Consider the following 13,192-nt stretch of genomic DNA (forward strand, 5'->3'; position numbering starts at 1 on the left):
CATCACTTTCAGACACAGTACACATTCAAACCATTTATAGGACACAAAGTCTTACTGATATACTTGTGGTAGGAAAGGGGAAAAACCATCTTTTGATCAGTTTTTCCATTTTCTCAAGAACGCATTTATGATTAACTATGAAAACAGTTTTGAACTTGAACTTTATTCCAATTACACACTCTAATATTACAATGCAAAAGGAAAGTTCAACTGAGCTGTTCAGGTTCTTAAGTCTATATACCTACCCCCTCAGCTTCACAACAAAAGCAAAAATAATTTTAAAAATTCATCTCCATAACTGCAGTCATATGGACCTCACAGTTTATTATTCATTAAGAATCATTCATTAAGATCATTTCTTAAAAAAAATAAAAATAAAAGAAAATCCACTATGCTATTTAAAATCTGTTCTACAACCCATGAGAACCCAGTTTCAAATTTCACTATAACTGTCAAGTAACACATAAATACACCATGAGCACCTCATCTTAAAAGAACTAGTAGATGTGCTAATTTTAATCCCTTCCTTTAAATATTCAACATTGAAGATAAATGAAAACAAACATATTTTATATCTATTTCCAGGAAAGAATAGATGCACCGACTTTAGCATCATTGCAAGACCTCTATAGAACTGTACTCTCCTGAAACTACACCAGGTATGCAAGTTTGATTTGCTTGTTAACAATGGTTAACATTAGCTTTTTTAACAGTAATTACATTAGCTTGTTAACATTTGCATTTGTTTGTTAATAACCTCTGATATATTTGCTTTATTACTACATTTTTTCCATTAGTCAAGACTTGGGTGTTTAGGGCGATCTTTATTAGAGATGTATAAAACAAATAATGGGGATTAAAATGTTGGCTTCAAGGTACTACTCCAATACAAATCAAAAATGTAAAGATGTTTCTGGTTATATAATTTGCTTTTTTTTGTTGCCAAATTAAGAGCATTCATTTCAGAAAGAGACAATAGATGCTACCAATTACCACTTTTTTGTTTTTCAACTCCGATACACAGTCTTTGATGCACAAAGATACCAAGATTTAAGGGAGTACGTCATGCATTACATAAAAGAGGTACAGTTTCAGATCCCTGAGCTCCACTCCAAGACTTTCCCCTGGTCCTAGATAACCAAGTAAGGAAATCTTTTTAAAAAGGTGCTTGCTTGGCCATGAAAGTACATTCCCTATTTTCTCAGGCAAGCATTAATTACAACATTGCTTCAGCGAAACGAGACAATCCCCTGTATTTCCCCGAGCTTCAGCTCTTGCCCTATCCATCCAGTCTCCCACCAGCTGGGATGGTGTAATTTTAAAGGATTCTGTCCTCCCACGCTGACAGAGGTGGGGGCAAAGACACGGGGGGGGGGGGGGGGGGGGGTGGAGGCAAACCCTGTCCTCCCTGCAGCTGAAGGAGATGGGCCCGGGGGCGGCAGGCGGTAATTCGCTGGTGTTGTTGACTGCAAGTGGCCATTTTAACGTTAAGGGCCTCGGGACCTGATGCTGCCGCTGATCCTCCTCCTCCTCCTCCCACCGTGGTGCCCAGCTCCACCTCCCCACCCTCACACCACGGGGGACGCGGGTGGCAGCAGGATAAGCAAAACACACCCTCGGGCGGGGCAAGGCGAGCAGAAGGGTCCCTGGCACCACCACCCGGGGGGGTGGGGGTGGGGGGGGTGGGGTTGGGACGGGGACGGGGTGCGGAGGAGGCCCCCAAAAGGGGGGCAGCGAGCCCCAGGCTCCCCTCGGGAAGGGAGGTGCGGGGAGGGGGGGAGGCTGCGGGAGCTGGAAGGGAGGGAGCAGGGGGAGAAGGGGGCTGCGGGCCCGGGCGGAGGGGAGGGAGGGCGGGGCGGGGAAAAAGAGTGAAGCGCATCGGCGGTTACCTGTACTGAGCAGCAGCCCCGCTGTGGGTGAACCCAAAGTAGTTGCCGGTGGCCATTTTGGCATCTTCTCCCAGCCGGCCGGGCACTGCGGCGGCGGCGGTAACCGACAGGAGGCGGCGGTCGGGGCCATGACAGGAGTAGGGGAGGGTGGAAGGGGGGGGAGGGGGGGGGATAGAGGTGGAGGAGGAGGAGGGGGTGAGGGGGAGAAGGGGACAGACGGACAGGGGACAGACAGAACGAGCCCGGTCAGCCGAGGCACCTCAGCACCCCCCCCCCCCGCATCCCCTCCCCCTCATCCCTTCCCCTCACAACCTCCCCCCTCCCCTCCCCTCCCCCCCCCCCCGCATCCCCTCCCCCTCCCCCCTTCCCCGCTCCCCTCACGGCCGCCCCCATAACCCCCCCCCCCCCCCCAGCGCCGTTACTCACCATAGGTGAACGAAACTACCGGGCATATGGGAATCATGAGTCCGAGCTGGCGGCGGCGGCAGCGGCGGCGTCTGAACTCTCAACTCTCACCCCCCCCCCCTCCCGCCGCCTCCTCCTCCTCCTCCTCCTCCACCACCTCCGCCTCCTCCTCCTCAGCGCCGCGCTCGCTGCCTCCCTCCCTCCCTCCCACCCACCTACGGCGACAACGACGGAGTGCGGCCGGGCCGGCGCCGTGCGCACCCAGAAGATGCGCGCGGGGGGCGCTGGGAGTTGTAGTCCGCCCGCCCGCCCGCCCGCGCCGTGAGCGCCGCCGCAGCTCGGAGAGCCGAGCCCCCGGAGGGTGCGCGTGCGCGGGATGTGCGAAAGGCTGCTGGGAGGTGTAGTTCTTCTGTGTGAGGCCCTAGGCGTGAGGGAGCAGCGCGTGTACCTCCTCGCTCCCTCCATTACTCTGTGTGTGTGCCCATAGCCGCACCACGGGCGTACCCGTGAGCTTATATGGCAAAGTATAGGGCTGATTTCCCATTCCTGCCTACGCAGGGAGCACACGCAGCAGCCAGTAACACAAGGGGTGCCCACCACCTGTGCCCCACGCCATACCTGTCCCCACACACCTACCAGAGGTGTCCCACCCCAGCACCTTCCCACCCCAACCCTGACACACACACCAAGCACCCAGCTACCGCACTCACAAGGTCACGCAGCCAGAAGACAGCAAAAACAGTTGCATTCACACAGAGCTCGCCACAAAACCTACAGTTGGCTCCATTTGCCATGACTGAGCTCCAAATTCACCTGTGCACTGTGGTGTGCCACCACAACCACGCAAGAGAAAAGCAGAGTAGCTGTCACCCAACTGAGGCCATGTGCACACCTAGCCTGACCCGTCCCCACCATACCACAGCTTGCCCACAAATTCCCATAGTTCCCTATGCTTATTTTGCACGCAAGGTAAAGACTTACATGTACACGGCACATTTATCAGATGTTTCCACACAGCAACAGTCCACCAAATTGCTCCTAGAAACTGTGGGGCAGCATACTGCAGGCCATGCAGTTAGCTCCGGGTGACTGAACCTGCACCTGTGCAGTTCTGTTCCTGTTAGCGTGGGAATAGAAATGTTGTTTTTGCACAGTTATGTTGTTTAGAGGAAAGGAATGTAGCATTAAGATATGCTTACAGTGATAAGCATATCTTACCCCTGTAGCCCCCCCAGAGGGGTGCTTCATCTCCGGCATCTGGAGCACCTCCTTCCCATACTTCTGCACTGATCTTGGTGTCTGCGGGGAGGTTTCTCACTCCTCGCTCTCCCAGCTGCTGTTGAGCAGCAGGTTTATGTTTGTTTGGTTGTTTTCGTGGATGTATTCTCACAGAGGCATGGACTGTATTGCTCATGGCTTGGCTCTGAGCAGCGGTGGGCCTCTTTGGGGCCGGATGAAATTGTCCCTTATCTGCCACGGGGAGGCTTCTGGATTTTTCTCACGGGGGCTGCCACTGCAGCCTCCCTTCTTCCCCCCCAAACCTTCCCATTGAACCCAATACCTGGGACAGCTAGGTCATTACTGGCTTGTAAAGTATCAGGGATTAAATGAACTAATGAAACCGTAAATGTGATGGGGGTAGAAGGGGCTGGGATAACAGTGCCACTTTTGGGGGATACCAAGCTGAGACTAGGGGATAAAATGATCACTGGGCAATTATTGTATGTACCCAAGGCAGGGACTAACTTGTTGGGAAGGGATTTGACGATGAAATTGGGCATTCAAATAGTAAATTGTTAGACTGGAATAACAGTGTTATTAATGGAGTGCTCTCAGGCCCTGAGAGCAAAGATACATTCACCTCTGGCTGGAAAGACCCTGAAATGGGGGTGGAAGCAACATTACAGGCAGACAGTTTTACCTCAGGGGTTTACAGGGCAACCTATTTGTTTGGGCAAGTTCTAGAACAGATTTTGGAGCAATTGCAACCTCCTGAGGAGGTATTACTGTTACAAATATGTGGATGATCTTTTACTGTCAGGACAGGAGAAAACACTTGTGAAGGAAGTTACTAACAAGCTATTCAACTTTCTGGGAAAGCAGCAGTGACCATGTCACCTTTAAGTAATGCTTCCCTCTGAGCATTGGCCGCTTCTCAAAACTCTGAATACAGCAAAACTTGAAGCCTTAAATACTTTCATCTCGTTTGTGTGCTTTGCACTGTGACATGCAGTTTTCATAAACGAACGAGGGCTCATAAAACAGCACTTCTGGATTAATCTCATCTGAAGTTTACATTATTACAGCTACATATGAAGCACAGGTATTTACGAAGCCAAGCATCCTTGCCAATTCAATGAACATAGTTCATTGGTCATTATTATTAGCTTCACATAGGAACTAAATAGCACTGTACCTCTCGTTCTTTCTTATCCTAATCAAGCACAATAGGAAAATGAACCTGCATGGGAAAAGGAATAAATTTCCAACCTTTGTTGTGCACTTTTAGTAAAAAAGCTGTTCTGTGAAGAAAGCAGATATCGGGTAAAGACATTTTATTGTTGTTGCTTAGAAAAACAAAAGTCCTAATCCTGCAACTAAATAACAGAGTACTTCAGGAGAAGGCTCTATACAAATGCTTCATAGAAGAATTTACAGGACATGACCTCTGTCACTATATCCTTAATGGACTCAGGATACATAAATGAGATAGCTATACTCTCCTTGTTTTAGTAAACATTGTTCATAATTCAAAAATCAAAGAATCATTGTTCATAATTCAAAAATCAAGAATCAAAAAATCATGGCACTTCAACAAAAAGGAAATTGAAGTTTTATTTGTTCCACCGCCTTTCAAGTTCTTTCAGTTAAAACCTCTCAATATAGTGAAAAATAAAGTATACAATACACATTTCATTAAAAACATATGCATCTCTATACACACATAGACATTCACACACCTTTTGAAATTGTACCAATAAAGTTATATTTTTCAAATAGTCAGGCTTGCAATTGCTTATTTCTTCTAGATTGATGAATGTGGACTATCTTCTCCCTGTTAAACCTTTGGTTTCAAAAGCTGAAGAAAAATAAATCTTTTTTATTTGTAAGACATTTGCATTTTAGGTTTCATAGTTTCTTTTATTCAAGTAATTTCTAGGAGTCTAACCTAAATATTCCATCCTATATCTTGTGATTTCAGCACTGTGTATGTCTGTGCATAAGCTCCTGCTTGGCAGCTCGATTCAGCTGCAATTTCAGCAGAAGTTTCAGATTACTTTTCCAGTTGAATTTTGTACATTGAATCTTTAGTATATATATCACTTGAAAAAGATATATAACACATTATGAGAAGCCACACTTATTAAGCATGACAAAAAAAGAGTTTAAGACTTGTCATATTCTTGGAAAAAAAAAAAAAAAAAAGAGTGGTAGAAGTCTTTCTCTGAGCAGTTCCCTCATAAGAACCTGATGCTTCTTGATGACTTTGTAAACCATTACATAACATCTATTTATGTTACTGCTAGCTCACAGGATCAGATTCATAGTCTATACTTAAGAAAACCTCAATGGTTTATCATTCAGAGATGCGATCTTGTTTTATGTATATCAGATTTACTGCAAAATGAAGCAGTAATAAATTTAATTAGGCCCTTTAGGGCATTTTGAACTTTACCTATTTCTATATCCTTGACTGGAAGGAAAATAAATGGAGTGATAAACAGCAAATCACGAGGCAGAGGGAGAAATGCAGAAAAGCTTTAGTGAAACATTCAAAAGATTTTTTTTCCAAATAGGAAAAAAAAATTCTCCATCCATGTTCCTATTAAAGTTATGGAACAACTGCCAAGAATTTCCAGAATGAAAATCTACAGTGGAGACAAAACTTCAAACTGGGATTAAACAGTACAGCTACTCTATTTGTCCAAAGCTCAGTGCATCTAAAAATACCAGACAAAACTGGCAAGCTAGCATTAAGAAAAACAGATCTTTGACCTTCATTTCATATATATGAAAGGAGATCACCAAAATACAGCAAGAAGAAAGTCCACAATTTAACATGCAGTGGCATCAGTCCTACTTTAAAAGAAGCACGTCCCTGCCACTACCACAGGCCCCCAAGACCGCAATTTAAACAGAAAACAAAACAAAACAAAACAAAACACACCTCTAAATTTCTGAATCTTACTCTGAAGACTCTCAGCTGGCTTGTTTGACCACCAGAGGGCAGGGCAGATGTAGCAGCAGATAAAAGCTTTACTCACAGCAAGTACAGAACACGCTCACAAAAACTGAAACTTTTATTTCCTGAATAGGTAATTTAACATCTAGTGCTCTCTTTGAAAAAGCCCTGAATAGGAGCATTTTTTTTTTTTTTTCTATTAGTTTAAGGAATCCAGTACTATCTTCTCACCTGGAAATTATTTCAGAGAGCTATACAGAGGTAAGACATTTATCACCGTATTGACATTCTTTTGAAGTGAAATTATGTTTTATAAACAGAGAAGACAAAAAAGTGATGTTTTCACTAAGACTTGAAGTGATTAATGTAAAAAAAAATATTACCTTTTAACAACAGGGTTTAGAACTTGAACAGTGATAAGAACAACATATATGACAGTAAAATAAATAAAAAATATTTATTATATCATATGTGAAAGTTATTAATGTTTATAATACCTACTTGCAACAGGAAAAAAAAAAAGTCCCAACATTCAACCATAACACAAAGATGTGTAAGTGTTAATGCAAACTGAAATCACACATCAGACACATGGGGGAAATGAACCAGTTACAGTATACAAGCAAAAATAATGCCTAACAATGCACTTTTTCTTTCCTGAAGCTAAAAGAAAAAAAAAAGTCTGTGTGGAAGCTAGCCTTACACTCCTCTTCCAATTTTTTCACTCACCTGTTATACTATTAAGTACTGAATATTAAAACTTTAAGAGCTGTCTCTCATTCTGTCTTCCCCAAAATGTGTCTCATACTGTCGCATTAAGGGGTGTAGCCGATTAACGGTTATGGATCCAGTGGGATTCAAGGTACTAACTATCACAATCACAGATTCACCAATAACACATGAACTGTTAGGGATTCAGTTGGATTCAGAGCACTAAACTACTGCAGTCATGGATTCACCAATAACATACAACCACCTTTACTCTAGTCGCATTTAATGAGAACTATCACGGCTAGGAACAACGCATTCAAGTGCAATTTATTACAGCAACAGGTACACACGTTCTTTGAATTGCCAGCAATAGTGACTGCCTGCAAAAGCAAGCAAGCATGCATGAAATACACAGGCGACACAGGTGCGCAGCCTGGAAATTCATGCATTAAAAGGCAAAAAGACTCTACAGAGATTTTTAAGTTTCCACAAGAGACACACAGTATAACCACATGTTCAAATCTCACCCAAAGGCATCCCAATGGAGGGGGGAAGAAAGACTCAGCCTATCGACTGATCCCAGGAGTCAGGAAGTCCTCTGGATGGTGTATTCCCTTGGGATGGTATCTCCCCTGACAGTCATATTTTCCCCTCACATCCCCTCTCTCTTAGGCCAATTTATATTATTTTCTATCTTTCAGGTGGAGGTTGAGTAACTCTAGTCAAGCATATCTTAGTTATGATTGGTGAAAAGTTCTCCCATCTCCATTTAAAGTAATAGGCTCTGAGAAATTCAGAGCGCATGCTCAGTGAGGGGTGGTCACACCTTGGAGGCGGGTAGCTTTTGGGATGGAGGTGTGTTTTGGTATTTTAACGATATTATAATGAGCAGAATGTGGCCCTCATAATCCACCAGGAAATGTTTGGTGACCTGCTACAACACTTGGATGTAGGCAAGTCAATGGCGCCAGATGGGATCCACCCAAGGGTACTGAGGGAACTGGCAGAGGAGCTGGCCAAGCCACTGTCCATCATTTATCAGCAGTCCTGGCGATCGGGGGAGGTCCCAGTTGACTGGCGGCTAGCAAAGGTGACACCCATCTACAAGAAGGGCCGGAGGGCAGACCCGGGAAACTACAGGCCTGCCAGTTTGACCTCAGTGCCAGGGAAGCTCATGGAGCAGATTATCGTGAGTGTCATCATGCAGCACTTGCAGGGCAAGCAGGCGATCAGGCCCAGTCAGCATGGGTTTATGAAAGGCAGATCCTGCTTGATGAACCTGATCTCCTTCTATGACAAAGTGACGCGCTGGGTGGATGAGGGAAAGGCTGTGGATGTGGTCTACCTGGACTTCAGGAAGGCTTTTGATGCCTTTTCTCACAACATACTCCTCAAGAAACTGGCTGCTCATGGCATGGACTGACGTATGCTTCATTGGGTTGGAAACTGGCTGGGTAGCCGGGCCCAAAGAGTTGTGGTGAATGGAGTCAAATCCAGTTGGAGGCCAGTCACTAGTGGCATCCCCCAGGGCTTGGTGCTGGGGCCGGTCCTCTTTAATATCTTTATCGATGATCTGGACGAGGGCATTGAGTGCACCCTCAGTAAGTTTGCAGATGACACCAAGTTAGGTGCGTGTGTCGATCTGCTCAAGGGTAGGAAGGCTCTGCAGGAGGATCTGGATAGGCTGCACCGATGGGCTGAGGTCAACTGCATGAAGTTCAACAAGGCCAAGTGCCGGGTCCTGCACCTGGGGCGCAATAACCCCAAGCAGAGCTACAGACTGGGAGATGAGTGGTTGGAGAGCTGCCTGGCAGAGAAGGACCTGGGAGTGATGGTGGATAGTCGGCTGAATATGAGCCAGCAGTGTGCTCAGGTGGCCAAGAAGGCCAACAGCAGCCTGGCTTGTATAAGAAGCAGTGTGACCAGCAGGGCTAGGGAAGTGATTGTCCCCCTGTACTCAGCTCTGGTGAGGCTGTACCTTGAGTACTGTGTTCAGTTTTGGGCCCCTCGCTACAAGAAGGACATGGAGGTGCTTGAGAGAGCCCAGAGAAGGGCTACAAAGCTGGTGAGGGGTCTGGAGAACAAGTCCTACGAGGAGCGGCTGAGGGAGCTGGGCTTGTTCAGCCTGGAGAAAAGGAGGCTCAGGAGAGACCTTATTGCTCTCTACAGGTACCTTAAAGGAGGCTGTAGCGAGGTGGGGGTTGGTCTGCTCTCCCATGTGTCTGGTGACAGGACGAGGGGGAATGGGCTAAAGTTGTGCCAGGGGAGATTTAGGTTGGATGTTAGGAAGAACTTCTTTATGGAAAGGGTTGTTAGGCATTGGAATGGGCTGCCCAGGGAAGTGGTGGAGTCACTATCCCTGGAGGTCTGTAAAAGATGTTTAGATGTAGAGCTTAGGGATATGGTTTAGTGGAGGACTGGTTAGTGTTAGGTCAGAGGTTGGACTAGGTGATTTTGGAGGTCTCTTCCAACCTAGACGATTCTGTGATTCTATGATTCTGTGAAAAGTACACTAGGGTACAGCATTTGTCAAAACATGTCAGGTTGTTGGCTCAGGGTAGCAAAAAGTGCAGCTTATCAGTCTCAGTGTGCACAAGAACAATCGAGTCTCCACCTGGTCAAAGAGCCTAGCCGTGGTGTCTCCACTCCACTCTATGCTCCGTACTGTTCCTTAGAGCTAGCACACCAGGTTTCCGCAGCACGACAGCATCTGAGGTTGGAAACCTAGGGAACGCTGAGGTAGTAGAACTACACCCTACCGTGAAAGCCTCTTCAATGCCGTACATTTTCTTTGAAATGTGAATGTTAGTTTTATTTTCCTAGTTACTTTAGGCAATTGCACCATACATACCAACTCTAGTATTTGTAAGTAGCAGAGTCAACTATTGTGGTTAATAATTGCTCCATGTTCATAAGTATGAGCTTGCAGTTTTCAGCATTCCTGTTCAAATCTCCATGCTATAATTCCTCTTTGAAGAAAAAGCTAATGCTTCAACACTTTTCTCAGCTGAAGATGTGTAAGATGAAATGAGGCAGTCAGGCCGTAACTAGAAGAATTTCAGCCCTTTTAAGGCAGCTACTGAAGGAAAGTGTCTGATGAGAGAACAAATCCATTACAAAAAACTATTTCAAGAGCTTAGAAGGTGAACTATACCCCTTTGGTGGATAGATGACTCACTCAGAAGGTAACAGAACAAATTTACCTTGCAAAGATTAAGGCTCCTTCCCCACATTTTAAAAGCCAGCATCTTTTCTTAGTATCTTCTTTCTTCTTTTTAAATAGAACAAAATACAGTAAGGGTAATTTACCAAAAAGCTCAAAGAGCCACTAAACTTAACTACTAGAATAATTCTCAAAGAAACCCATCATTACAGAAGAACGTAACATGAAAACCTCAGATGCAGCAAACACTCCCTTCCCCTCACTCACCTGTTATTTGGGAATTCAGCTATAAAAATAAACTTGGTGCTTGCTTTGGAGGAAATGTTGCAGGTGGAAGAGGTTAACTCATTAAGATCCAGCAGAAAAATCTCTTTTTTTTTTCAGTTATTTTGTTTTATTTCAAGGCTGAGGGACTCACATAAAAATGCATAAAGCACTGCTGATCTGAATGTGATGCTCCTAAAACCTTTGCGTTCTTTGTATACCAGGTGTTGACCTATTAGGAAGCAAAGCAGATAGGGATTACAAAGATCTGAATTGCCGTTACTATTCTAATATGAAAGTTAGTAAAAGCCTTGAAGCCAATAGCTATGTCATGGTCTGAGAATATTTTTTTGCATTAATGTTCTCTATATGGAGACGATCTTGTGTGGAATGCCTTTAGTCTTGCTGTTAAGCATTAAGTACTGAGAGATCGTTTTTTCATCTTCCATGAATAAATGGCTTGACAGTCTTGATATTTGATCAGTGGTGATAATTACTAATATTTACATGCATGCGATTTACTGTGCTTTACTTCTAGGTAAACAAACATCATTTTATTTTCCAAAGGTCAGGCTTGTAGTAAGAACTGTGTATTTTTCTATTTGTTTTGCAAGACATGTAACAGCATTATGAAATGGGGAATTTCCAAGAATTAGTTAAAATAGCACACCTCTAATTTTTGGTATTAACTTCCTGTTTTTCTCTTACTAAAGTCAAAAAGGCTCTACTGAACGCCTATTTACCTCACTTCATAGTGAAAACTATGAAAAACTCATGGATTCCTTCTAGAAATCTCATCTCTCAACCTCCCTTTATATAAGTATTTCAGAAACACTGTCTAGGATTACTGACTTTTGGTATTATCCTCATTTGAAATTTATTTATCCTTCTGACCCTGTCTCATGAACAGGGATCTTTGTAATCCAGAAAGCCCAAAACTTTTGATTTTAAACACTTTATTAAGAGATGTCTGCTCTTGGAACAGCAGGGGCAGATTACATAGCACCCTGTGCCATCTTTATTCATAACAGCTTTACTTGGAAGCTAGGGCTGGGACTAGAGCACAGTTCCCATTTCTGATTGTTTACGCTCTTTTTTTTTTTTTTTTTTGGAAAAGCTCACATTGTCATGGTAGCAAAAGCACAGGTTGAGAGATAACGATAAAGAGACTAAAGTAAACTGACAGTGAGTATCTGAAGTACTGTCATCCTGCCATGCTTACAGTACTACATGACCAACTGGTGCTAACAGGGATCAGCAAACTATGACAGGCTGTGGTAGTTTCGTGTGAAGTTACATTGATTGCAACAATATTTTAACAGTAATAAATCTCATCATGGACTCCTAGAATCCTGGAGTCATTCAGGTTTTAAGAGACCTTCAGGATCACCAAGTCCAACCATCACCTAACACTACCAAGCCCACCATTAAATAATGACCATGCCCATTAGTGCCACACTGACAAAACTCTTAATATCTCCAGGGATGAGGACTTTGCCATTCCCCTGATTAGCCTGTTCCAATGTAAAACTTTCCGTTTTTTTTCCTGATCTCCAATTTAAAACTCCCCTGGTGCAACCTGAGGCCATTTTCTTGCGTCCTATCACTTGTCACCTGAGAAAAAGCAACCAACACCCTCCTCACCACAACCTCCTTCCAGGTAGTTGTAGGGAGCGATGAGGTCTGCCTGCAGCTTTTTCATCTTGTTTCTCAAAATGTTTTGAAGTGTTCACAGATGCTGTCCAAACCCATGTTGCTCTCAAGTTTACCCGCAAAGGAAGGCCAGAAACTGAAACAGAGTGTAGGGAATACAGAAAGAACATGGTGAGAAACCGCTCCTGCTCCAACAGCATACCTGGCTGCTGCACTGCAAGAAATCTTCTCCACCAACAAAGACGGGGGAAAAGGGCACAACCTCCCAAAACGAGGCATCATTTTGGCTTATCCCAGCACCTACTTGCACACGTGTTCAGGTGAATTAAGCCTACTGCTCTTTCTCAGGCACTGACACAGGAGAGAGCACCAGCAGGGCGCTTCAGATGCAGCGTGCTTTGGCGTGAATACCCACCAGGGGATGCCAAATTATATTTTCAAGGTCTTTTTGGTCAGATTTCTGGGTTGGTTGGCTTGCTTTGTGGTGTCGTGCCCCACCCCACAGAGACAGGGGGGCTTCCCAAAAGCGGATTTTTACCACAGACACCGAGAACCTGCGGCCCCGGGAGGGGTGCCCTGAGCTTGCCGCCGAGAGGGCGGCAAGGAGGCTCAGCCCTCACCCTCCGCCACACACCTGCAGGGAGGAAAACGAAGAGGGAGGGGAAGAAAGGGGAAGCGGCGCTTTCCTGGACAGCGCCTCAGGTGACGGCCGGCGCTGCGGTTTCGGCATGCAAAGCAGGAGCGGCGGCGGCGGCGCCCTTTCATCGCGTTTCCTCCCGTCACCTCAGCGAGCTCGAGGAACGGCCGCAGCAAGCGGCCATTTCCACCCCCCCACCCCCCTCCTTCCCGCCATTGCCCCTCAGCAGCCGCCATCTTCCCCCCTCCTCGCCCCAAGGTGGGGGGGGGGGGGAGTAACGCAGCGCC

At 45.3% G+C, this 13,192-nt stretch overlaps 1 protein-coding gene and 1 long non-coding RNA gene across 3 annotated transcripts in view; both read right to left on the bottom strand.

Annotated features, from left to right (window-relative positions):
• The window catches only part of ZFR (zinc finger RNA binding protein), a 47,812-nt gene extending 45,419 nt beyond the window's left edge, over positions 1 to 2,393 (bottom strand). For both annotated transcript variants that reach the window (XM_082783413.1, XM_082783412.1), the window contains exons 1-2: positions 2,316 to 2,393; positions 1,890 to 1,974 (exon numbers count right to left, since the gene is read on the bottom strand). In XM_082783413.1, the coding sequence (XP_082639539.1) occupies positions 1,890 to 1,974; positions 2,316 to 2,352 (122 nt within the window). In that variant the 5' untranslated portion in view covers positions 2,353 to 2,393. The remainder of the gene's footprint in view (positions 1 to 1,889; positions 1,975 to 2,315) is intronic.
• Positions 2,394 to 10,667: 8,274 nt separating this feature from the next.
• Positions 10,668 to 13,108, bottom strand: LOC309890128. Its single transcript, XR_014319380.1, has 3 exons — positions 12,903 to 13,108; positions 12,266 to 12,404; positions 10,668 to 10,847 (listed from the first exon to the last, which is right to left on the bottom strand). It is a non-coding gene; the product is annotated as an uncharacterized lncRNA (long non-coding RNA).
• Between the last annotated feature and the right edge of the window lie 84 nt (positions 13,109 to 13,192).

The sequence above is a fragment of the Aythya marila genome (assembly GCF_965140915.1).
Source record: "Aythya marila genome assembly, chromosome: Z".
NCBI classification, from domain to species: Eukaryota; Metazoa; Chordata; class Aves; order Anseriformes; family Anatidae; genus Aythya; species Aythya marila.